Source organism: Agelaius tricolor, unplaced genomic scaffold (assembly GCF_023055355.1).
Source record: "Agelaius tricolor isolate 1412-34295 unplaced genomic scaffold, bAgeTri1.0.p SCAF_14, whole genome shotgun sequence".
Taxonomy (NCBI): Eukaryota; Metazoa; Chordata; class Aves; order Passeriformes; family Icteridae; genus Agelaius; species Agelaius tricolor.
Genome location: NW_027269274.1, coordinates 21,083,000 through 21,109,662, shown reverse-complemented (window position 1 = coordinate 21,109,662; position 26,663 = coordinate 21,083,000). Strand labels below are relative to the sequence as shown.

The 26,663-nt window shown below is 44.7% G+C and overlaps 1 protein-coding gene across 4 annotated transcripts; it reads left to right on the top strand.

Annotated features, from left to right (window-relative positions):
- Nucleotides 1-264: 264 nt before the first annotated feature.
- On the top strand, nucleotides 265-26,663 carry SUSD3 (sushi domain containing 3). Of its 4 annotated transcripts, XR_011681243.1 has the most exons (6): nucleotides 265-512; nucleotides 13,778-13,966; nucleotides 16,256-16,403; nucleotides 18,951-19,118; nucleotides 25,684-25,997; nucleotides 26,388-26,663. XR_011681243.1 is itself a non-coding variant. In XM_071440122.1 (5 exons), the coding sequence occupies exons 1-5, from the start codon at nucleotides 428-430 to the stop codon at nucleotides 25,895-25,897; spliced, it is 804 nt and encodes a 267-aa protein (XP_071296223.1). In that variant the 5' UTR covers nucleotides 265-427; the 3' UTR covers nucleotides 25,898-26,083. The 4 variants fall into 4 exon arrangements, 3 of the variants coding, with proteins under 3 accessions (XP_071296223.1, XP_071296224.1, XP_071296225.1); XM_071440122.1 differs by lacking the exon at nucleotides 26,388-26,663 and having other exon boundaries at nucleotides 25,684-26,083; XM_071440123.1 differs by lacking the exons at nucleotides 265-512; nucleotides 26,388-26,663 and adding an exon at nucleotides 5,147-7,947 and having other exon boundaries at nucleotides 25,684-26,083.

Genomic DNA, 26,663 nt, shown 5'->3' with positions numbered 1-26,663 from the left:
TCGGGGGCTGATGGCAGGCGGTGGAGGAGGACAAGCAGAGGGTAGGTTAGGCAGGGCGGGCAGCGAGGGCCAGGCAGTCTCTGCCCGTCCCCGCCTGGCCGCTCGTGGGGCGCCGCGCGGGCCGGGGAAGGGCTAGGCCAAAGCCCGGGGCCGTCAGGGGACGGCGCTATCCCCGGCCGCGAAGCTCCGGCGGCGGCCCGCCTGCGCCAGCCCCGAGTGGCCCCTCCTCTCGCCCCGCTGCCCCTCCTCCCCCGCCCCGCGGCTGTCGCGGAGGGGCCGCGGGGCGGGCGCCCGGCGGGGCTCGACGGGATGGGCCGTGCCGCGCTGCTCCCCCCGGCCCGGCCCCGGCGGAGGGCGGGCGGGTGTGGGTGCGGTGCACCTGCCGGGCGGCTCGGCGCGGCGGGGCTCGGCGGCGCTCGGCGGAGCCATGCCGGCCGCCAGCACACCCGGGCTGGACACGCCGCGCACCTCTGCGCTAGGGCGGGACAGCGGCGGCCCCCGCGCATACACAGGTACGAGCGTGGTCCCGCGTCGTTACTCGCGCAAGTTCCCTCCTGCGTCGCAGAAGAGGGGAGGGAGGATGTCAGCGGGAGTAGCGCCAGACTCCAGTCAGGGTGCAGGATCCCTTCCGCGTAGGGATGCGGGGTGTGCAGGATGCGGTATCTCTGGACAGAGGTGTTGTATGTCCTCGGAGAGGGACGCGGGAGACCCCAGCTGGGGCTGCATTACCTTCCCACTCAGCTCTGGAACCCCGCGCCGGGCAGCGGCCCCTCCCGTCCCACTCCGTGCCGCCTCTGGCCGGTCCCTGCAGCCGCTCAGTGCGGAGGGGATGGTGATCCGCACCCTGAAGTTCTCGGGCACGCCTCGAGACGGGTGTCCCGGAGCCACCCCGGCCCGGGGTGTCCCGGCAGGTCCCGGTGACCCTTGACAGCTCTCCCGGGGCTACACTCGGGAAGCCGAGCGGGGCCAGTGCTGGACCGCGGGTCGGGCGGAGGGGCCGAATACCGCCGCGGCTGCTACACAGCAGCCGCACTCCAGAGCCGTCCGAGCGGCTCACCCGGGGGCTGCCGGGGGCCCTGGAGAGGGTGATTGCTCCCAGAGAGGAGGCGCTGCGGTTTAATGATAGAAGTTTGGGGTTCAGTCGCTGGGATGGCCCCGGTACGGGGGACGAGTGCATAGGGGCAGAAGGGAGTGCTGGTTCTCAGAGACATCTCTCCTGGGTGTGTATCACCGGGCTGGGAAGGAAATTAAGATATCAGTGTTTTAATGGAATATGTTAATACATTTCTCATTGGTGGAATGAGAAACCAAGCAAAGCTTTTTCCTTCTTATCTTTCTGTTCCCTGGAGTTTTCTTACTCAATTCAGTTGCATAGACCATAACATCCTTTCAAAACCTCTTTGGCTTAAGTGGGTTCAATAATTTGGAGGTAATGTGAGGTGAGGGAGGGTCTGAACTGGTGGGACATGTTCGCTGCACAGGGCTGTGGCATTGGTGGGTGTCTGGGCCTGGAGGGAGCAGAACCATGGTCTGGACCTGCTGGCCCAGGCAGCAGGAGATGCATATTCCCAGCCACAGCCACTTCTGCAGTCCAGGACCAAGGTGAGATGGAAGGATGCTAGAGCTTGGTGAAGCTGCCGTGACCTGCTGATTGTGGGGGTTTCTTCCTCTTTTCTTCAGATCACAGAGTAGATGGGCTTTTCCCTGGCTTCAATGCAAGCAGAGCTGAGTGCTGCTGAAATCCAAAGACCTCCTTCTCATGTGCAGCCTGTCCTCTCATATCCTTGCAATTTATTTGGCTCATGAAGCTCTAACAGACTTCATTAATGACCTGAATTTGTTGTGCCTATGGAAATTGGCAAATGTATTTTAGCTACTAGCTAAATGCTAGTAGCAATGCTTTAAATTGTATCTTCTGAATGTGCTTGACTGTTTAATTTGAATTTAATATAGAGGTTAATTTGAAAATGCAAAACAAGTTCTGGAAAATGGGCTTAGAGAATTAACTCAAACCCAAGTGTAGACCCTGTTGCTCTAGTCTGATAGTGTTGCTAATTACTGACTTTTCTCTTATTTAAAATAATGTATATTTAGCTGCTTTTATGTGTTGTGTCAAAGTATTGTGGGGCTGGGTTTGCCAACACTAAAAGGAGTTTTGGAAGTGACATGTCCTGTGTTACACTCAGCCTTTCTGTTTCTGTGTAGGTTAATCTTGCTTTGCATAGATCTGTGACAAAACAGCGAGGAATGCTAATCTGCCAAAAACTATTTGCTGTTCAAATTAGAAATCCACCCTCAATTAATCCCTTGGATATCTATAGACCTGGCACCTCTGAGCCATGTCTCCAGCCAGAACAAAAAAGACCATTTTTTTCCAAGCCAACTAGAACAAAACTGTGGAGCAGGAGTTCTCAGTAAGGTGCTAAACTGGAATATGCTGGGTGAGGGCTTGGCTGTGCTGCACTGACTGTAGGACCAGCAGTGATGTTTGAGCACCCAGGGCTTTGCCAGACCTTACCTAGGTGTCGACTCTTCACCTTCTCTGTTGCTTCATGGGGCTTTTCCATGGTGCAATTCCACCTTCGCAAAAAAAACATTTGGAACTATTGAGTCAGGTGGATGTACTGGTGGCAACCATAAGCAGTTTAGATAGCTAAAACGATGGCTACTTATATAATTTTAAATTAAACTCTTGTTCATCTAAATGTGACCATGTTATTTATATATCAATGTTTGCTGCCAATTGTTGCACAGTATACAGTATCTTTCATTGCATCCTGTCCTTATTGGTGATCCTTTTTGATGTTGACTACCCCCTTACATTATTTCAGACCATGAGCAATAAGGTGATAATAAAGACTTGCACAAATAAACTCCCTCACATGTTCCTTCTGAGAGGATGAAAAAAATGTGGCAGGATTTCCATTTGAATTAACGCATGAATGAGAGAGAAATTAAAGGAAGTTCCTTAGTACAGCCCTGATGCCTGTAGTATTTAGAGGCCTTAGAGCTTCCTGACTCACAGCTGTGAGATTCAAACACCCTGCACTTTTCCTGGTCTTGCCTTCTTTTGAAGGACTCACAGGAGCAGGGAGAATGATCCCACCCTCTGATTGGGGAGGGTCAGCAGTATGCTTCCCTGAGGAACTGTGGGAGCCTGGCTTACCCCGAGGGAAGGTCAGCAAATGTGTAGGGGAAGAGCACAACAGAGGTCTGGAGCTGAGAAGAAGCCTTCTGTACTGTGGCTGTTGTGTTGTCACAGCAGCGTTTACAGTGTCACTGCCGTGCTGTGGTAGTGTTCTGTGGACACATCAACCAGTGCTTGCCAGGCTCAGTAAATTCTCTGGAAAAGCCTCTGAGATTCTGAAAGGCCTGTGTTAGGTGACCTAAGCACTCTCCTGCCCTGTGGGAATTGCCATGGCTGCTGTTGTCAGCCTGTGCCACTGAGATACTGGTGCCCCTGAAACTGCCCAGATTATACTGGGGTCTTTTGGGTGAAACAGGAAAAAGAGAGAGAAGCACGAAGGCATATCATTATTTTTAGTCCTTATGTTGCTGAAGTGGGAGGCTCTGGCCCGCCAGTTATCCAGGATGCTACCTTTTTTTTTGCTGTGGTTCCTCTCATTCCTTAATACCCTCCTGTAGCTCTTTCAGACCAGGTAGCATGTACTTCTGCCAACACAGAGATGCATTGACAACACATCAGTGCAGCCACAGACAGAGAAACAATTAATGCAGGATCTGGCAGAAACACTCATTATGACAGGTTTTTAATTAGTAGGTCTCACTGCTAGGCTGTTGTCTGCTGTTCTGCCTTGTTCCTCCACTTTCCAGGGAAGGGGAGAGGTTTTGTGAGGTGGGAAATGCTGCAGGCTGCAGTGAATGCTCTATTCAGACCTAATTGTGGAAGGAATTATCTAGCAGACACCACTGAAAGAAAGGGATGGGGTCTCTTGCTTAGAACAGATAGAAGTTGCAGTTTGCTGGAGGATAGGGGCAGGACAGCGTGTTTTGGCTCAGTTGTAGCCTGGATGTTGGTGGCCATGGTGGGATGCTGGTACCAGGGTGGATGTACCTATGGTGTGACTTAAGCTGTCTGTTCTTTTGTTGTGAGCAACTTTATTTTTTCTGGAGTTTCCTTGGCAGTGCAGAAACTGCAATTATGTTACTAAGAACTTACAGTTGCTCTTCCAGGACAGCAAAAACAAAGTTGTTCTTGGAAGCCAGGAGCGCTGCTGCTCTGCAGTATGGCCACATAGAATTTTATCACCTTGTCCCTGCAATCCTCAGATGTGGTTCCATTTTTAGGCTGCAGAAGAAAACCTGGATCCCAAATTTCTATTTCCACAGGGCAGAAAGTGATACAACTTGTCATTTCCCCAGGGTTATTTCTCCTTTCTTGTTTATCCATGAGCTCAAAGTCAAACTTTGTATTAAGTAATGTAAAAGAAGTGACAGTTGCAGAATGTCTGCTAATTGGCTTTATCTCCTGTACTGCAAGGAGTTAATAATCTGGATGGTTAGGCATTTGCACCAGGCATTGATACTGCTTTGAGGGAAGGATTTTTGTGCTCGTCATTAAACCATTAGAACAGTACAAAATTGAGAAGGAAGAGAGCTTCTGGGTTTTCTGAGTCCTCCACAGTGCAAGATTATTCCCTCTTGGGAATAGTGGTATTCTATACACTATTCTCTATACACTGGAGAAGTGGTATTCTCCAATGCTTTGTCCTAGCTACTCTGAAATTACCTAGGCTAGAGAGACAGACTATTAGTAGACATCTGAATTTCAGCTAATGAATTAGGTGAGCTGAATGCTTTGGATCCAAAACATTGAAATTTAAAAAATCACAAGTCAGTCTTAAAACACAGAAGCACCCCAATGACAGTGGATAACCCAGCATTTTCTGGGTGGTGTGGTCTATTTTAAAGGGCAAAACTGCTGCCAGTTTTGCTGTTCCCACTGTGTCAGAGCCAAGACATCCTTGGACCTTTCCCCTAGAAAAGCAGAGCATCCCCAAACATCACTGCAACTCTACACCAAGGAGATTTATAACTATGATAGAATCGGCATGATTTTGCTTACTAATCATGATTGCCACTGACTTTTTATGTGCACTGTAGAGTCTTGCCTTCAATATTATGATGAAGACAAGCTAACACATAGGAGAATTGTCAGGTTTTGTTTAGGCATTTTATTGACTCACTGTCTTTGAAATGCAGCTGCAGATGAGCAACCATGTTATTCTAAAGAACAGTTTTGACTGGCCAAGTGGATCAGGATTGGCAGAGAGGTGATTTTGCAGTCTGCATTAACGTCTGCCTCTCATTTGGTTGTCAGATGACAGAGAGAAATGCAGAAGTTGCAGAATGAGCAACTGCTCCCTAAAATAAATCAATTCCTGTGTCTGCTGAGGGTCTCAGGGATGGGAGTTGAGCTGATGCCTGGATTACAAATGAGCCTTTGCAGCAGAGCGCAGCCCCTGTGGCCCAGCAGCATCTTTAGGGGGGTCAGTAGCTGCTTGGGGGGGCAGCAGTCAGAGCTACCTCAGCCCAGATTGGAGTGGTGGTGGCTGGTAGAAGCAGTGTTGGGGAAAGGGATGGGTTAACTGCTTGCCTTTCCTCCAATAGACCTGGAGAGATGATTCCATTGTTATTTCTGGGATGCAATAAAGCCAGTCACAAGGCAGCTTGTGTATTCCAGACTCCTAAGCAGAGTAGCTTTGATTGGGAATGAATTTGAGGAGAGGTCAAAATGGGGACAGAAGTTGAGTAGGGTGAAGGGATGGTGTACAAAATTCCCTGAGTGCATGTGTGGGCTGGGAACAGTGTGTAGGAGGATGATTTGGCCTGTGGGAGCTCAAAGAGCTGCAAAGGGCAAGTTTTGGGGTCTGATTTTTTCCTGTTCAGAAGAGCAGAAATCTGTGCCTTCATGTAAAAGCAGAATTACACCCAGGAAGGTTTCTGCTTACGGCCACAGTTATTTTTAAGATCTTTGCTAGTTGATTTGGGTCAAAAGAGGCATCTGGACTGGACACAGGGGTTCTACTTTGCTCTAAGAAGTGATGCCCCACAAAACCAGGGACAGTTTTGCACAGGCAGGAGAGCTCTGGTGCCCATTATTCTTAATACCTGCAGAAATTTAGATTAGGACTAAGGTTTTGATTAATTTTAATCTGTTTCAGCCCAGAAGCTGAATTCTCACGTGTAGCCCCAAGTTCCCTAGCTATGTACAAAGGAAGGGCAGGACATGGGGCTGCCGTCCTCTGCTCTCTCGAGCTGTTTGTCATTCTGTGCATAACTCACCTGCAGTCCTTGACTTTTTAAATGGGAAAAAGCAAACACAATGCACTGGTTCCCTGTCCTTATACTGGCATTCTTGTCTGTCTTGGTGCCATCTTGCAGCAATTCCTGTGTGCAGGGAGGATGAAAGCAGGTGTGTTTATTGACTTGTGCTGTTAATTGTTGCTGTGCCTGAGCAGTTCCTGGCAGGATGCTGTATGGCTCTCACCCAGCAGTTTGCAGGTTGCTCTGGTGGCTGTGGCCAAGCTGCTGGCTGCATGTCTCTCTGCGCGAAGCCCAGAACAGGAAAGCCAAACTCTGTCAGGAAAAGAACCAATCAGGGGAGAAGAAAAATAAAAAAATTATAAAGCCACAGAGATGGGTTTTAAATCTGGCTGTTGGTTTCTTAGCCCATGAATGACTTCTGTCACCATAATAAAAGGCATGCTATTGCTAACTTTTTCAGACTGGTGTCTGAAAAGCCAATTATTCACAGAAATTCTTGTTGACAGTTGTGGATGCTAGGTCACAGCTCTGTGGTGTGCATTTTACAGCTTAACACAGCAAACCAAGGACAGGATTAGCTTCAGATTGCTCTTGGGAAAGACTTAGGGAAGGTAAAGTGGGCCAGCCAGGGGGAGGGAATGCAGGTAAGGTCTTTATCATCCCGGCTTGTTTTGCTTAACAGGGTGGTTGGAAATTCCCCGTGAAAAATAACGAACCTGTATTCCCTCATCTGTTTTAAACCAGGAAAGTGGTTGCAAAGATAAAAGGTTGAAAAGTTTCTATATTCTTTACAGATCAGTTCTTTGTGGAAATGCAATTCCTATGTTTTAAGCTTTTTGGCAAAAATTAAAATATGACCATCAAGTAGCGTGCAGATCTGGTCCACCTAAAATTTCACATTGGGGGTGGATTTTTAATGACTGAACTGTTTTTTGTCCAGCTCTGGGGCCTTCCTCCTTGAGAACTTTTTTGGTCAAGTAGGTCAGTGCAGTGTGGCCCCAGCCATCCATAGAGGTTATGCCCAGTCTGGCAAGTGTCGTGCAGAAGCAAGAGGCCACCGGCCACATCGTCCAGGCACATCTGCTCTTATCAGCCCTGTTCAGTGCCCCAGCACGTGCCTGTTGCTGTGCACAAGCCAGATCAAAGAGTTGGTGAAGGCAGATAACCCAGAGCCAAGCAAGACAAATATGCAGCCAGGCTGAGCTCTGTGTCTTGCAGCACCCAGGGCAGTGGAGGAGAGTGGAGCACGTTGAGGGTGGGCAGTGGGCAGGCAGGGTTGCTGCCCTTCCTCCAGGGATGCTGCAGGAGGCTTCCCATGGGGCAGCACACAACGTCTGTCCTGTCCACTTTTCTGGTGGGGCATCCTTCATCCTTCCTCTATCCATGGCTCCTAACAGAGATGTGCTTTCCCTGTGGAAATACATCTGGGGTTTCTTTTGGCTTCTTCAGTCGCTGGCTTTCCAACTAGTGGATCACTTTGCACCCTCTGCAGAAATGTTACAATTGTTTATTGAATGAGAGATTATTCATTAGTAGTGGGAAAAAATAATGGTGAAAGTTGAAATTATAAAAATCCAGACTTCACTGGCCCAATGAAGGACACCAGCAAGGATGTGCCCACCAAAACCTGTCTGAGAACAGAGGGACCTGGTGGCAGAGGTAGAGTGCACACTTGCCCTGGGACTCGCATGTCTTGCAAGTCCCATGGTGACCTGAAAGAATGGTGAGGCCCTGGCACAAGTTGCCCAGAGCAGCTGGGGCTGCCCCTTGGATTCCTGGATCCAAGACCAGGTGGACAGGGCTTGGAGCAACCTGGGATAGTGGAAGGTGTCCCTGCCCTTAGAAGGGGATGGAATGGGATGAGCTTTAAGGGTCCTTCCAACACAAACCATTCGGTGATTCCATGAAAGCAATGCTGCCCAAAATGTGATGGATGTGGGAGTCTCAGCACCTGAACCCTTGCATGTTGTAAATTACATGTGCCGAAAAATCAGTTTTACCTACTAAACAGACAACAGAATAAAATTAAGGAAGTGGGTAGGAGTGAGCCTGAGGTATCTGCTATAACAGGGGTAGGAGCAGAGAGCTTATTTGAGCATGGATTTCTGAACACAGAAATAAACTCTCTTCAAATACCTTTTTGCTCTTTTTGCTCTCCTTAATTGCATGGAAATTACGTATTAATGGGAGAACTAGCTTTTCTGAAAAGGTGTTTTTACAAATGTTTAATGGTGGCCTGTAAGAATCATCAGATATTGGGTTCCCTCTATCACACTTTAAAAATAGTTTGATCAATAGAAACACGCAATGTTTTATGGGGAATATTTTCATTCAGAAATGCTAATATGAGGCAGGTGCCAGAACCGCATATTAATAAGCTGCATTTCTTTTTTCAGGTAATGTTCTGTGACAGATGTGTTCCTTAGGTACCTGCAAGTTTTACCCTGTGCGGTTGTCTAGATGTTCCTCTATGTGACTGACCCAGAGGAGCAGTCCTGTGGCTGCTGTTCAGTTCTTGCAGGTCTCCATCAGAATTTGGGGTGTGAAGCTCCTGGAGCAGTGGTGGCTAAGCCTGACCCTGCGTCCTTGCAGTGATGGGTGTGCAGAGGGCTGTGTTTTGGTGCATGTGGTCTGTGCCACACCTGAACCACCAAAGCTTCCCCCAGGGAATAATTTCATAGAGCCATACCTGTGTGTTGGAAGGCAGACAGATCTGTAAGAGCTTTCCCACATGTTCACAGCAGCTGCCCAGGGATTGCAGCACAGCTGGGGACCTTGGTTAATCTCTGCAGCTTCTATAGCCTGGGTCTCACCCCGCTCTCTTACTGTAAGTCTGGTATCATGCTTATATTAACTTCTTTAAAAGCCATGCCAGCATCTGGATTTTCTCGTGGGAGGATCAGATCCTGGTGGCCGTTTGTTGGTTTAAAAGCCCAGCCCCGGCAGCACTTGAGGCCAGCTCTGCAAGGAAGCAAAGGCATGGTGGTGAGGAGACCAATGCCAGGGCCAGACAGTTTCACTCTGCAAGATGCTTTGCTACATCTGCTTTATTTCATATTTCACTTCTAGCTGCTTTTCTTTTGCTTTTTAACACAGTGAGCTCTTGAGAGCTCTTCTTTGAGATTGCTGTGGATGCTTAACATGCCTGTGATTTCAGGGACACCAGTTTCTGAGGTGTGCTTCTCTAGGAAAAGAGACTTACAGCAATAATATTGGTGTGTTTATTTTCTACAGGGTTGATAGAGCCTAGTGTTCTCTTTTTTTCTGGCATCTAGTTATTCCAGCATATTTTAGTGGTATCAATTCCCAACAGTAAGCAATATAAAGGGGTAACCTTTGTGTCTCTGGGAATAATGAGGCAAAGACATGGATCGCTTTCTTTCTGCACAGACAGCAAGTGGCAGCCTTGCTAACATGCTTCCAGGTAATTACTTGTGTAGTTTAGATAATTTTGGTAGATACTTATGCAATGTATTTGATTTTACTCACTGTTTTGCTGTGGAAGGAGCACAGGAAATGTTTACCAGGCAGGCATGCCTAGGTTGCTCTCTCATTTCTTTTTCTTATCAGCAAAACATAAACCCACTGCTTGCTGACAGTGAAACCATATGTTTCCTCTTTTTGACAAATCAGTTTTGCAATACAGATAATCCTGGCTGTACACGAGAAGAGATACTTTGAATTATTTTAATTTTTACGTTACTCTCTATTTTTCACTGCCTGGAAATTATGTATGTGTTTATTTCTGAACCCAGAGGTTGGGTGCATTAAGAGTTTATGGAGAACACTATGCTTTAGTGTCTGTCTTACTTTGAGGACAGTTATTTGTCATATGCAATAACCTGTTTGTTGTAGCCAGTGCAATTCTGCACTGCCAGACAGCAGCATCAGATTCAGAGATTTTCTGAACACTGGATGTCCTCTCAGCATGAGGCCAAGCTCAGAATTGCGTTTGTATAAATCAGCTCCTGCTCTACAAAAAGCTGCAGAAATAGCTGCAGAAACTGGAATCATAGAACTGTAGACAGGAGGTTTTGGGTTGGAAGGAACCTTAAAGCCCATCCAGTGCCACCCCTGCCATGGCAGGGACACCTTCAGCTGGGACACTGTCCCAGGCTGCTCCAAGCCCCAATGTCCAACCTGGCCTTGGACACTGCCAGGGATCCAGGCCACAGCTGCCACAGCTGCTCTGGGCACCCTGTGCCAGGGCCTGCCCACCCTGACAGCCAGGAATTTCTTTCCAATATCCCATCTAAATCTACCCTGTTTCAGCCATTCCTCCTTGTCCTGTCCCTGCAGGCCCTTTTCTAAAGCCCCCCTCCAGCTCTCTTGTAGGCCCTTTAGCCACTGCAAGGGGCTCTAAGTTCTCCCCTGAGCCTTCTCCAGGCTGAACAATGCCACTGCTTCCACCCTGTCTCCAGAGCAGAGGGCCTCCAGCTCTCTAATTAGGGGATTTATTCAATTTTACAGTTTTTCATTTTTACATTTCTGGGTGCCAGTTATGCAAACCAAGACCTGAACATAACATTTTCTAGATATTTATAAAAGAAATACAAATTTAAATGTTAATCTTGTCAGCACAAATGTTTGTGTTTTACCAGGCAGCAATGCAGCCTCAGACACCAGTCTCAGTTGAAAACAAAAATATAATTAATTCTAACAATAAAAACAATAATAAAATTCTTGATTGTAGTAGATCTAGTCTGATAAACATGCCTGAAGAGTATTCAAAAAAGAAGTCTACATGGAACATCTGCTTATTTAAGTATAAGGACAGAAGCTTACTTAAACATGATTCTTTGGAGATGTAAGGGTAAAATTAGCCCAGCAGAAAAGTGAATGCCATGGCTAACTACAAAAACATTACAGGTGAAAGAAGTGAAGGACACTAGAGCTTGCAGGAAAGTTTTCCAAAAGCATTTTTAGAAGATAATTGATGATTAAAATTAGGGCAAATTTTATGCAGAGAAGCTGAATCTCAGCTTGGTTGAAATTTCAAAAGGTCATTCTGGCAAAGTTCCATCTGGGCATTTCAATAAATGCATTTGTGAAAAGCAAAAAGCAGTGACACATTTAAGTGTTTGGCTTTAGTGGGAAGAAGTGGAATTGAAAGTTCTTAAAAGAAGAACAGCATTTCTCCTCTGCAGAAGTGCAGGTACATGAAGTTGTTGATGAACTTTCAGCTCAGGTACAGAAGGTTTTGGATGTGTAACTCTCATTGAGAGGCACCTCTGTAGTTCCAGCCCCAAATACATTCATATGAGAATGATCATCTGGGCATGATCCATGATGCTGTTGCAGCCCAGGGCAAAGCATGGAAATACCCACATTTTCAGGGTATGCTGGCTAGTAGACATTTCTGTAGAGCTCAAGTGGAGCAAAAATAATTTAAAGCCCACAGCTGAGGAATGGTGCTGACAAGGTCACTGCCATTCAGAGGTTTGATGTCTTGGCAGACACCATCTTGGGCAAGGACGGGGCAGGGAAGGTTCAAAACACTCCAGCAGCTACAGCTGCACGTGTTACTCGGGATGGTCAGTGCTGGATTAAATGAAATATGTCTTGAAAGAAAGGATCCAGTGCCAAATTATTTGTTCTTTGGAGAACAAAGAGTGAACAATGAGTCCAGGTAAACTGGCAGGTATACTGAATGCCTCTGCTGAGGCTGCATGTTGTGGCCCAGCAGGTGTGCATCAAGTCCAATTCAGCTCCAATTACTTTTTGCATCTTGTGCAGCTACAAGAGTCACCAATGTGAACTCTAAGAAATATGGACTGATCTCTAAAAATAGCCTTGAAATTGTAAAATGAGAAAAAAAACCAAAACCAAACAATTATATGTAAAATCTTTATTTTACAGATTAGGACAATGTTTTCTCATGGTAAACCACAGAGTGATTAAAATAAAAAGAAAAGCCCAAACTCGTAACACTCATTTGGAGTGAGAAGGAAAATTGTCCAACTCATCCTGTATGCTCCAGGAATGGGATGTGGGCAGGAAGAGGTGAAGAGAAATCAGTCCTACAGAAAATATTTGCTCTCATTGAGGCCAATTTCTGCCGTAGTAAGAGGCTGAAAGAAGTGGCAAAACAAACAGAAATAATCAGCATGGAATTAAAGAGCTATGGTTTTAAAAGCTAGTGTTTGCTGCATATTTACTCAGTAGATTAGCCTAGTAATTGTCACTGGGACTTCTGTTTGGTCTTTTGCTGAGATTCCTTTGGGTTTTTTTTCCAGGGACAGGGAATTTAAGAGCATGAATTGGAGATAGATAGGTGGGACACCTGCCTGCTGTGGTATGATTTAGGGGCTTAATGACAATAATGACATGGGGGGAGTTTTAGCATTCAAAATAAAATGCATTTGCTAACAACATGTGGTTCTGTCAGGATGTTCTCAGGGAGGCTGTAATTTCTTTTTGCCTGTCGACGTGCTTTTAATATTTTTGTATGTGTCATCATAGTGCTTGCAGCACTATACCTCTGAGTTTTCTCAAGTCTTTGGAAAGCCAGTGAAAAATAGGGAACTTGGGTTCTAATGCAGAAGCAGTGCTGGTATTCTGTAAATGTTAAAAATATCCGAGTTTCTAGATTCTGTCAAAGCACAGACCCAGAAAAGTATTCTGTACAGACCCAGAAAAAGTATTTGTTACCTTTGAAGTTATCTAGATGTTATATGGTTTTTTAATCATCTCTCATTGAAAGTTTTGTTTAAAATTACTGTGAACAAGGAATGTTGTGACAATAAAATTTAGTGTATGAAGTTAATGGCTAAAATTAGGTGGCCAAGAGGAGAACTGCTCCACAGCTCAGAGAGCAGCTGTATAAACAACAAAGCAATAGAAAAGCGGAATGAACAAAAATGTATTAAAAATTAATGATTTACTGAAAAGCAGAGTTTGTAACTCAAAAAGTGAGATAAGTTATATGTATATGTCTTTCTATGCTCTTCCCTGTGGTTTTGACCCTGCTGACCCCTTTCAGCCAAGCCAAACAGACATGCAGTGCTTGTAAAGATAAGAAGTTTCAGTCAGATCATGCCAAGATGCTACCAAGTAGGCTGAACTGCATGATCAGTCCAGTAGATCTTGGAAATCTGTGTGCAGGAAGACACGTAATGAATACTCCCAGCCAGCCTGAGTACTAAATTAATCAGAATCTAACAATACAGGGATCCATAGGGGACCGTGCCACTCAGAAATTACTTTTTATTAGAGTTTTTAGTGTTCAACATGTTCCAGTCTGAGCAGATAATGTCACAACATCAGTTGCTTTGTGCTGGGGATGAGGGCAGGGGAGCAGTTGAATGGCACTGATAGAGGGTAGCCGTGGGCTGATGTTTGGCAGAGCAGCCAGCATTGGCCGCCCCGAGGTCTGGTATTTGTTTTGACCATTAACTGTGACTGATTTACAGTCTGGTGTCAATGAAACCTCAGTGGAAGGCTTCGCTGTTGGCAGCGGCGCTGCATTGTGTCTGTGTTTGCTCTGCAGGGCAGTGCAGCCACCTCCTCTCGCCGCAGCTCGGCTCTCTGCAGGTCCTTCATGGCAACGGCACCGAGGTGGGAACAGTGGTCACCTTCCAGTGCTCCGCCGAGCACCAGCTGGAGGGAGCGGCCATCGTCACCTGTGTTTGGGAAGGGAACAGCACGCAGTGGACAGCCGGAGTGCCCTCCTGCAAGCGTAAGGTTCTTCCCAAACCGTGCCCCTCCCTCTGGGATGCAGTGCGTTCCTTTTGCCCTGCCTATCCTGCAATGTTAGGATTCTTCCTAGATACCTGTGCAAAGAAAAATACAAATTCAATTTTCTTCAAAGTTGCCCCACTGATGGTAATTCCACTCCATATATGTTCTGACATGCCATTATCATGACACACAGAAAAGACTCTGTTGGATTCGTCCCTGATCTCATGTCACTGGTAGCACCTGGAATAACTGTACCTCTAGCTAAAAGCTGTATGCTTCTTTAGAGAATGTATGGGTGACTTGGTTTAGAGACAAATTTAGGAGAAAAACACTCTGGAATGAGTGTTTCCTCTGAAAAATAGGGTTCCAACAATCCCTTTCCACTAATAAGAAATTAATACTAGTGGCTGAAAGTGAAAAAAACCAACCGTTTATTGACAAACAGATTGCCCACACGGCACGGGAGAAAAAGTAAATAAATGCTAGATATTGAACTGTCAGACCTTAACACACACACCCTCCTGCCACGGAAAAAAAAAAACCAACAAAATGCCAGAGCAAGATAAAAACCCACAATGGCCAGCAGGTGGGTGGGGAGAAAGATGACACCAGCTCCTGTCTCAGAGAAAAAACCAAAAGGTTCACGTAGCAGCTGGGGCAAACAGATGGGAACCTGGTGAATCTCTGTTGTTGGTCCCCTGGTGAAGCAGGTGTGCTTTCCCTGCCCGGCTCGGGCTTTTTCCCGGGTCTGGGGCCAAAAAAGAGCAGCCCCTCCCTCCAGCCGGGCCCAGCCAATTTCTTCTCCTGGCACTTGTTCTCACTGATCTTGGATCAAAACCAAACTGTCCAATTCACCTCGAAAAGCAGCTGAAGGATTGCTGCTGCAGCCTCTCCAAGCCCAAAAAAAGCAAAGAAAAAAAACAAACAAATTTCTGCCTGGGCTAACAAAAAAACCCCAAACTAGCCAAGCAAAACCCAGACTGCACCACACTACCGGATGCTGGGGCAGTGAGGCTTTGAAAAAGCCCAGCAAAGGGCCCCAGTGCTCCCCCTTCCCTCGGACCCGTGTTAAAGACACAGCATTCATATTGGGGCATAAAGCAGAGAATCAGGGAATAGACCATCATCATAAATCACCCCAACACTATGGGAATGACCAACTGATGTGCAAACATATTTGCGGACCTTTTATCTCCTGGCAGTCTTTTCTGACAACGTATTTGCTGTAAAAGAAGCACAGTGATATTTTTTAACAATTCTTGGTTGTTGCAGCTGCACGGGAAATTTACCATATAGATAAATAGTGTCTGAATGACAACAGCATTAACTATCTTTTAGCTGCGTTTCTGCTTATTTATTCTAAGGTTGCTAATAGTTTGACCAGAAGTAGACCCAAGGAAAACTTGGTACCTCTGAGCTTTGAGGTGCCTCAGACCTTGTATAATTTCAAATCCCCAGTGGATACATTGCTCTTACAGACACTTAGTACTCTCTCCCACACTCAGCTATTCTTACCTCTTCTTTGGAGATCCCATAAAAGAAAAAATGAGAGAAATCATTCCCCCAATTCCCCCAGAGGCTGCAGAAATATAATGCTTTGTGTGGAGGTCAGCTGAACCATTTGTGATGCTGGTCATTGTGACACTGGGAGAACTAGCTGAGTTTTGAAGCAAGACATGCTTACTGCTCCAAGTGAGTTGGCAGAGATCTGCATTAGCTGTGCCACATCACATTCCTACTCCTCCTTTTGTCTGGATGATTCGCTTCCAGCATCAGATCCTTGTGAACACTCAGCCCTGCACATCACTTCTTCCATCCCGTATCCTTCCCCAAGCAGAGGAAGACCTGTTTGCTGCTTGCTAAAGAGGATGTAATTACATGGAACTGTCCTTGCTCTAAACGGCTTCTTTAATCCCATTTACCTGTGTTAGTATTCGTTTCTGTAGCTTCAGTCCTTGTTAATAAAGAGTTTGCAGCTCATCTGCAGACTTGTGCTTTTAAGCTACTGCAGTGCTAAGGGCACTGTGTTTAATTAATTGCAGTGGTGAAATGCTTGTGAACAATTCAATAGTAACTTATAAACATGAGATTTTTACATAGTCCAGCTTGAGGCTTGCATAGGTCAAAGCTGAAGCCAAGATTCTCTGGTATCTTGACACATAGTAATGTGGAAGTCCTCACTGAGCAGAAGTGTGAAGCCAGCAGGCTTCAGCATGGTTTAATGAAAATGTGAAAGATAAATTTATGGTCTGATCTTAGAAACAATTCTGTGTTTGCTTTGTTGCAGCCATATCAAAATACGAGACTTTTGGCTTTAAGGTCGCAGTAATTGCCTCCATTGTGAGCTGTGCTGTCATTCTGCTGATGTCCATGGCTTTCTTAACTTGCTGTCTGATCAAATGTGCAAAGAAAAGTGAGAGGAGAAGAACTCAAAGGTATGTCAAGATGACAGTTTTAATAACTGTGTAAGAGTGTACATCATATGGACCCCATTGCTGTGATAACAAGTGCTTCAAAGGATTTGCTGCTTGCAGCACTGCAATGATGTTAATTACTTGAAATCCTTAATTTGTAGGTCAGGCTTTAGGTGTAGAAGGACTTGGAATTCCAGAGTACTTAGATACCTGATGCCTGTTAGTAACAGATAACCTCAACAGGCCTAGGCAGATCTGGATTTACCCAGGATTATGCAGAAGCTGAACACACAAGTCTTATTTTCTGGCACAGCATTTCTCTTCTCAAGTTATTTAAGATTGGCAATGTTTCCCCTTCTTCTCTATTTCTTTCCTTTTTCCCTTTTTTTCTTTGAAAACTGCTGGGAAATGGAATCTCCCTGTGTCAGAGCCATCCAAGGCCTCACCATCTGCTGAGCATCCTCAAAGCTGTCCCAGCATAGGGCTGGAAGAGCAGAGGATTTTGTCTTCTGGCTTGGAGCACAAATTGGTGGATTATAAACAGGAATAGGAAAAAGTCAAATTTTCAATCAAGTTCATTATAAAAACTCAGTGTGGTTAGTGTCAGCAGGAGCGTATTTGCCTGTAGGCTGGAGCCACGCTACTGGTGCTCACGAGAGCACCCACCTACAGTCACTGCTGCAGAAAGCTTTCCACAGGAACTTGGTTTACCTCTCACTTTTCTTGCTGGTTACTCCCACCAGGCCCTCCAGTGGAGTGGAGGGAGACTGGGGAAGACAGTAGTGAAGGGTTCTATGCTGAGCTGTGATTTATCTGAAGCTGTGTGGGAACCAGCTGAAGGGGGAACCTCTGTCATTTGAAATCCAAGTGTAGCCAAAATAGAGATTTTCTGTTTCTCTTAAAAGACTTTTTTGTGTCAAAAAATGAAAGTCCTTAGTGTCAGTCATAATATTCAGGTTTTTACTGGTAGCATGAAATAAATTACTTTGAAATGAAAGATTAATTGACATTTTTGGAATTGCCACTTTTCTTTTTGATAAGACTATTCATATCACAGTCCTTGTTATTCATTTATTTTAAATGAAGTTTTGTAAAAACTAGCCATTCTCATTATTTTGATGACTTGATATTTTTCCTCTTACAAAAGAAAAGCCCTTCACACTGGACATAATGACCTGATTCTGTCATCAGGCTGTAAAATTATTCCTTTTGCTGAGACCTTCTGAGTTCCCTGCTCCCCTGTGCTTCTTTCCCTGTCTCCTGAAGGAGCTGCTCCATCCCATTGGCAGCAGAGTCCAGCTCCAAGGGGAAACCTGGGGGCATTGTAGGCATTGTGTATCTTATCCCTTCTGTCAGAAAGAATTGAAGTCATGTACAAACTGTCCATGTCATGGGAGAAAAAGTGACATAACCCTCTGTGAAACTTGTCAGGTGGAGTGGCAGCATCTCTGTTGGCGATGGAGGTGGAAAAGTGGATTGACTTCTGAATGTACAAATCATTAATCTGACAAAAAGCTGTAGGCTTGATAACTTGAAACAAATGCAACACTACCTGTCTCCTTCATTTTTAAGTCAATATCTTTGCAACCTGCCTGGTGATTTTGGAAACATTAAGAATAGCAGTGATGCAAAAAGTCACAGAAAATAATTTTTTTTTCCTGAAATAATTTATCCCATAAAATGGAGAGGATATGAAGTCTTTTCACACATAACAGGTTGTGGCCTGATGTCACTGTTGAAGGTCCATTAGAGCACTGAGACATCATCCCACCCTTATATGAGTTTTCTTACTACATGTAGTCTGGAAAAACACTGACTCAAATGGACATAATTCTTGGAGGTTTATTTCTTTCAACTATCCATTGGTGCTCATGAGAAAATCGGTCTCATTTTCTTGTTTGTTTGGTTTTTTTTTTTTTTTTGAGGATTGCTGGACAGTACTTAAAATAACACTATTTTGCACAATAATATTTATGCTATTGAAGAACTCCCTATCTTAGGGTGTTATTTAAATCTCTACAAGTTTGGCTTACACATGAAGTTCAGCACGTGTTTAAGTGCTTTTTTCAGTAAACTTGTGTCACAGACATGTTTTATGAAAAATCCTTTCCTTAGGATTTTTTCTCCTGAGAAGCTGAGAGACCTCAGGAACAAAATGTCAACAATGATTATCTGCTGCTGTGGACTGCAACAGGTGGATCTTTGATTGGTCTCATGTGGTTGTTTCTAATTAATGGCCAATCAAAGTCCAGCTGTCTGGACTGTCTCAGTCAGTCACAAGCCTTTGTTATCATTCCTTTTCTATTCTTAGCTAGCCTTCTGATGAAATCCTTTCTTCTATCCTTGTAGTATAGTTTTAATATAATATATATATCATAAAATAATAAATCAGCCTTCTGAAACATGGAGTCAGATCCTCGTCTCTTCCCTGGTCCTGGACCCCTGCGAACACCACCACAAACCTGGAATGAGATTTAAGCTCTAGAGACTCAGGTCTGTGGTCAGATAACAGCTCAGCTGTACAGCCATATATCACAATACTGTTTCTACTGCTTGGTATATTCACAGAGAAATGCAGCTGTGGTACCAGCTGAAGACTGAAGAACTAGAGCACATGCAAGCTGCTTACTTTGGTTTTAAGGGAAGGAACAGTAACAACAATAATAAGAAACTCAGGATTCCTTCTGTATTCGGTGACATGACTAAGATGGTATATGATAACCAAGGCTTCTACAGGTAAGGCTGTTAAAATAAAGTAGGTTTGAATGAGCTGATAGGATCCTGGCTAAACACTAACCAGAGCTAAAACCAGCTATGAGAGCAGGTATATCAGTCTGTGCACCCTTAGCCAAAAGTCTGGCTGTTTTGGGTATGGAGAGTGGGCACTGCTTCTCATCAGAGATGGAAGTGTCATTAAAGTGATTCTAAATAAAACCGTCCTGGAATTGCTCTTGGAACGGATGTGACCCTTCCTTATTTACACCTTGTTCTCTTTTTCCACTCAAGTAAGAGCTGTTTAATCAAGTAATTTCAAGCAATTTCTATTCTTTAATTCTGTAAAATGAATAGACATGCAAGGTGAGATGTGGGAATTCTACTGACAGATTTCATGAAGACAACAAATGGCCTGTCAGTTTTGTATTTCACTTGCAAGTTGGTTTTTTTAGTGTGTGTAACAAATTAGGCTAAGTTTCCTCATCCTGTGTTCATCTGGCTTACTGGGAACAGGAGAACAATGCAGGTACTGGGGAGGTGCAAACGTGGAGCTGGGCTGTGCTGGGAGGACTGGAATGAAAGGACACGTTACCTGTCTGGGTGATTGCTGTAGTACCATTTCCCCTCCAGTGTGAGGTGGGAATGTTGGCAGCCTGTGCCTGGAGGAAATCTCTAAACCTGGGTGCGTGTTGCTGCAGTGGTGAAGCTGTTCCAGTATTGATTGTCCAAAGAAGTAAATACAGGCATGTGGCATGTTTGAAAAACAGCAGCAAAACTCAGGGTGGGCAGTCCCAAAGGAAAGATTCCATATATTTCTGCATATCCATGGTCAAGAACCAAAAGAGAATTTAACCAAGACTCCTCAGGGAAGGTTCATGCTTGACATGAGTAGCCATTTGTGTACCAAGAGGGTGGTCAGACCCTGGAACAGAGTCCTGGAGCAAGTCAGTGTTGGTGGCCCAAACTGGCATTGCTCAAGGAGCATTTGGACAATGCCCTTAGTAATGAGGTTTAGTTTTTGGTCAGCCCTAAAGGGGTCAGGCGGATGGACCCAATGATCCTTTTGAATCCCTTCCAACTGAAATATTTCAGTCTAGTCTAGTCTAGTGTAGTCTATCAGCACCCTATCCCTATTCTATCCTACCCTATCCTCTTCTTGTGTTAAAGTTTCAGACATTTGGAGGAATTGCCCAATGCATCATGAGATCTCTGAGCACAGCAGCAATCCTGCTTGGTTTTTCTAGGCAGGAGCTGTCTGAAGAGGCACAGGGGATGAATCCTCTCCTCCCTGCCTTTTCCAGGGCTGTGGTACATGCTGTTTTCTGCAACCCAGCCATGGGAAGTGGCTCTGCAGCCCACTTAGAAGGGGAAGTTGAGATGAGTGCTGCCCATGTCTGACAAGGGAGTGGGTGGAGGCCTGAAAAATTCAGTCATTTTTATGATAGCTTTCTCTCTTTTCTTGAAGAAACTGTTCTGCTTCATATTCTTGTAGCATATGAAGTATCTGGAAGAGTAAGAACTCTTCCACCCTTGAAGAAGACTCTGTTGAGTATATCTTAATTTATTTTTGAATAAATTAAGAAGAGCATGTAGGTTGTGCTACTTTTCAGACTTAATTGAATGGATTTTGAGATTAACATTTTGATTCAGTACTTGAGGGTCAAAATACTGTAAGAAGAGATAAAATAAAAAGCTGATTCGTTTAGCTAAGGCAATATAATATAAAAAATCAATTCTTTCAGGCAGGTAAGGTATTAACAAATACAGGTTTACAAAACAAATAAAGGTTTACAGACAAATTTAAGATTAAAACACTCTAATCAGTTAAAGAGGGGCCTTAGTATGCTGACAAGATAATTTTGGCTGCAGTGAGGTGACATAATGTGGGTGCAGAGTGCTGATGTGCAGAGCTTATAAATAACAGAGAAGCCCAGCTGTGTGACTGTAGGGGCTCCACTGTGGTGTTCTGGACCTGGCTGCCACAAAATGAGAACTTTCTCCCCTCATGTTTGAAGCATATCACAAACATCGTGAATATGTAGTTTTGCAGGAAAACATTGGATTTTAGTGGCAACTGCTTTAATTATAATGATTCTCATTCTGACTGCTTTTCTGGTTGAACAAATTGCTTTAAAATGATAAGAAATATGTGTACAAATACCCGGAATCATTAACTACAGAGTGCTGTCACTCCAGATGCTACCTCTTTCATTTGGATGTAAAAAATCATAATGAGGTGGATGGATGAACATACCAATTTTTAGCAGAAAAAGGTCTTATATGCATGAGCTGCAAGTATTTACAGCGTATTTGCTCTATTATATTATTGAAAACACTAAATAATGTTGAGCAGGGAAAAACAAGTTACAGATCATGGTGCTGCTCGGAGGGAGGTGTTTCCCCTGCGTTGCTTCTTAGAAGTTCAGAGCAGCAGAGATAGCAGTTTTCTCTGTAGTGCAGAGGTTTGAGATTAGCTGAAAACAAGGGTCTGTGTCTAGGGAAGGGAGATTAGCTGCAGCCCTGGGCCACGTAGTTAGAGGAGAACAATGCCCATGAGCCTCCAAAGCAGTCCCCAGGAGGACGCTGGGCAGAGGGCTTGTCAACATGTTGGGAATGGCTCTCAGAGCCTGACTGCAAGATGTACCAGGATGTGTTATTTTTGAGTCAATTATTTTATGATGAAGAAATAATGCCTGACCCTGCAGTAACTGTTCTCTGGAGCACTTGCTTGGGCACCCACCACCTGAGACAAACAGCTCTCTGCCTTCCCAGCAAGCAGCAATGTGGGAGAGCTAGGATCAGGCATTTGCCCAAGAAGACAGGTTGTCCTCTGCCACATGACCGGCACAGGGTAAAATATCAGTAAAGAAAAACTTAATGGCAGCTGTCCTTCGTCTGTGCCAGCTGCTAGTAGTGTTTGAGAGATGGAATGAAGATCACTGAGACGTTATGTTAAAGAAATGGGTGTCCAAAAGAAGAGTGGGGTCAGCTTAATGCTGGAGGGGCCTATGCTCACCCACTGCTCATGGTCAGCTGTAGCTGCTCCCCAGGTGAAGGTATTTCAGGGTTTGACAACCTTTTCTGTGAGGAATTTTTTCCCAATATCCAACCTAAACCTCCCCCAAAATGACAGAGCTTAAAAAGTGCCTTCAGTTTTCAGCGAGGAGGCAAAGCTTCACAGCAAACTAGTGCAACAGCCTCAGCAGAGCTGTTGCTGTAGGAATACAGCGTGAGGAAATGCAAATAAGCAATTGCTCTGATAAACATCATTGCCAGTTTTTAAATTTGTAAAGAATTGTCCTGTCCACTGCTGTAATGTACATCAATTAAATTGTAAGCATCCATTCAGGAAGAGGACTGTCCTGTGCTTGTTTAAGTAGTTTGTAGCATTTACATTTGTTCTGGAAGTGAAGCCATCAGTTCCATAAAAAGCACGAGGAAATGCAAGTGTTCTGTGCCAGAAATGGGATCCTGAATCCAACTGGAACCACTTTTGTTCTGACAAAATATGCACAACCTAGTCTAACATTGTGAGAGCAAACGGTAAACCCTTCTGGCATGAAGAGACATTAAAGAACCAGGCACTCCTCTTTTGGAACCTATTTATATATCTGCATGTGTAGAAGATACTGTCCCAGGAGCAGCACAGATAGCAGGTGTAAAGAAATCGCTGAGAGCTCATTTCAGTTTGCATCATCTTCCTAGTGATGGTCAGAAATAGCCACACCTTGGCTCTGTTGCTCTTCTTTTCAGTGTAAAAGTCCTGTAACCTGTCCTGGAATAGATACTCCCTTGACTCAAGGGATGTGCTGATTTTTTGTAAGGGAGAATTGATGATCCAGCATTTTCCATACTCAGGAGAGCTGAATGTAGCTGTACACTAACTCCTTTTCGTTCTCTGCCAGCTAAGATGACAACAAGAAAAAAAAGTAGTCCAGCTCAAAAATGCAATCTAAAGAGAATCAAAGAAATTTGGTGTGGTTTTTTGTCTAGCATGGAAACATTTGGAAGAAGTTGGACGTTTCAAATTTGGACTGCTTAGAGGTGAATTATTTTTCACAGCTCAAGTCAAGTTACAAAACATTCTCTGTGAAGTAGTTGATCTGACTGTAGAAGCTAGTCAAGTGGAAAAGCCCATGTCTCAGTAGGGTTAAAGTCCTCCTTTCAGCTATTCACACAGCTGGAACATATTACCAAGAAGAAAAAATCCTTCTGCAGAGAAGCAGGCTGGTATATTCTCCCACAGAAGATATTTTTAGTTGCTGAAATTTTTGTACCAGAGACCTTTCTGACTACAAGATGCTTTACCATTCTACCTGGCAAAAAGCAAATAAGGACAATCCAACAACAAAGAATTCCAACTGAAAAGATTTTGTAAAAAATCACAAAGGCAGCATGCTATTAGGAGAGGCAGCTCAGCATTTTCAGCATCACTGTGGAGTTTAATGCTGCATCGCATAGAGCATTCACTGATACAATTGTATGGAATTGATACAGTTCCCTACACAAAATGTTGGATTGCATGGCACCATGAAGGGAAGACACCAGCATAGGAGAGGGGCAGATTTCCTTTCCCTGCTTTTCCTTGCTTTTGCCCATGACTGGTCCAGCCTTGAGCTTCTCTGTTCATGGAGTTATTCTTTGTTTACCTCTTGTTTTTCCTGTGCTCTGTGTTCCCCACCACCACCTTTTAGAGGCTCAGATCTTCCCAGTACCTTTTGACATGCAGGTTTCAAAGAAAGCTGAGACAGGGGAAGTGAGCTGTGGTTTCACCTTGGGGCCCTGTTAGAAGGGTAGGATAAACTGGCTTTTAAGTTACACCCATTTCTGAATTTCAGTCTTAATTGTCATTGCAAGAGCTAGAAAGGGGCATGTACAGCAACATGTGCTTTCAATAGAGCTGCTATTATTGTTTTCATAATGCTTTCCTGATTACCCCAGGGTCTTGTACAAAGCCACTAGGCATACAGCAAGAAAAAAATCCCCTCCCATCCTCTAGTATAAAAGCTGTTTTGAGAGGCAGTACCAGCACCAGGCAGCTCTGTGGCTGCGTTCTCACATGTCTCGGATGTCCTGTTAACAGTGTTTTCCCTCCAGCAAGGAGCATCTCTCAAGTCACACAGAAGAATATTCTTGTGAATCCTCTAAATCCCATTGACAAATGCTGTGATAGTTATTCTTCTCCCCTGATGGGAGTTCCAAATTTTATCTGTCAGATACAGTCTGTCCTTGTCAAATGCATCATGCACTTGGGTGTGCAGTGCCCAGGGCAGGTTTCTATAGCCAGGTAAGGGTGCAGAGAAGGGTTCTAATCCTCTTGCTGTGGTGTTTTGAAGTAGCTCAGTTGGGAACTGGAGTTAAGGAAAGTTGAAGTGCTTGAAAAAACAGTCACGCTTATTCAGGACAAAGTACAGAGCTTCCAAGGATGAGAGGAGAGCAAACTGAAGACTGTGTCTGACTGAAGGTCATGCACACAGAGCAAAGCCCACTGCATGCACAGTTGTCCCTTAGTGACGCTGCAACCCGCTTAATAGCTCTTCTCAGCCTCTGCTGAGGTGAAACCTCACTGCCTTTACTGTCCCTCTGATGTCCTCAGGGTTTAATCTATTGCAGGGAAGAGAGGTGCCTACTGTCTCACCCTACACTTATAGAATCACATAATGATGAAATGGTTTGGATGGAAGGGGGCCTTAAAGACTATCCCATTCCCCCCCTTGCTGTGGGCAGGGACACCTTCCACTAGACCAGGGTGCTCCAAGCCCCATCCAGCCTGGCCTTGGACACTTCCAGGGATAGAGCAGCCACAGCTACTCTGGGCACCCTGTGCTAGCAGATGTCAATGAAAGCTTAATAGTTCCTGTAATGGGAGGAATGGGTTGCTAAGCCAGGAGTACATTTCTTCTCCAAGTACAGTTTTAGCCAGTGTGGGTTCCTGAGTGGTGGACTATGGGTAATTGAAGTGTTTCACAACATAGAGATTTATAGGGAAAAACATCAGAGTGGGATGACTTCTGCCCAGGTGGACTGGATTTATTGCTCTATAATCAGCATACCTAGACTTGAGCTATAATCCTGGCAGAACAATTTGCAAAGACGTTTTTTTTTCAAAGGCTGTTTTGCTGGCCCAGGCAAAGCTTTTTTCCAGTCCTTCTGTGTCTATGTGCTGCTTTGATTTGATTTTTATTTTGATCTTTGACTACCAACTCAAGAAGATGGAACCAAGTTCCTTATACTATAAAAAAAAAATAAATAAGTGCACAACAGCAGGTATGTCAGAAGATTTTCTTTTGGCAGCGAGGTGTGCAGCATTACCCCATGTAGCTTCTGTTCCCTGATGGCAGGTCACAGTGGTGCTCAGTGCTCAGTTGGTACCCAGCAAAAAGGTACTTGAGGTCTTGTTGAGGTTTTACAGAGACACAATTATTTGCCCCACTGCTGCCAATTGGTTTTGATGCTGGGAGAAGCAATTTTTCATGTTACAGCACAAGTCATTTGCAAAACACCTGATGTGCCAATAAAATGCACAAATTCTGTACCTTCACCAGAATTAATGAAACAGAAATAACTTTACCCTTTGTGCTTACAGGTCCCAGGAAGAGCAGACTTGGGATGTCGTCGTTCCTGGGTGTTGCAAAGACAACAGTCGCCTGCTGAAGGTAGCCAAGAGCAGTGGTGCACCTGGGGCACACACGGTACCGAGACACAACACTGCACTGCAGACGGTGAACTCCATACACGTTGTTGAAGTCTACAGTCATAAGGATAGTTACAACAAACCAACCTGTCAGATACCTCGATAGCTGGTGTCTCAAATGCAACTGCTTCTCTGGACCAAAATGAAATGTTGATAGAAATATGTGCCTTAAAGACAACACAGAAAGTTCATTATTCATATGAACTGTAAGTTTTCTATATTCCAAGATGGTTATTTAAGAGAAATGCTTCAAGGTCTGATACAAATAAAGATATGAATATTGGGGCTGTCAGTCCAGAGCTGTTCTCTGTGGTGTGCTGTGCAGTGTGACCATGGCAAAAGCATAATGCCCTTCTGCACAGTTAGAGGAGTGGTACCCAGTTTGCATATTTGCCTCATATGAAGTTGCTGATAATAACTACACACCCCTCAGATTCCAGTCTTCTCTGAATCAGTGGGTTTTGTAAGAATTTAGAAAGAAAAGTCCCCCATATTTTTACAAAGTAGCATGATAGAACTACAAAAAATTATTTTTTAATTGAATTCTGCATTGTTTTGTATCAGAAAGGTCTTTAGTTCATCTGCTCTGTGTTTAGAGACCATGTGAGACTGGGTGAAGCAGAGGCCCCTCTGCAGGTCTGCCAGCCTGTGGGAGAGGAGATGGCACATGGAGGGATGTGGTGTCATGCTGTGGCACACCTTGGGGCCCCCACCAGTGACCTCCTGTAGCTTCTACTGGTGTCCCAGTGCAAGAGCAGTTGGTGTGCAGGTGGGGACAGCAGTGCAGCCTTCCTGGAGCAGCCAGCTCGGGATCACTGCAGCATCATCCCTATGAGACCTCTCTAAATAAAGGGCTGAGGTAGCTTTTGAAA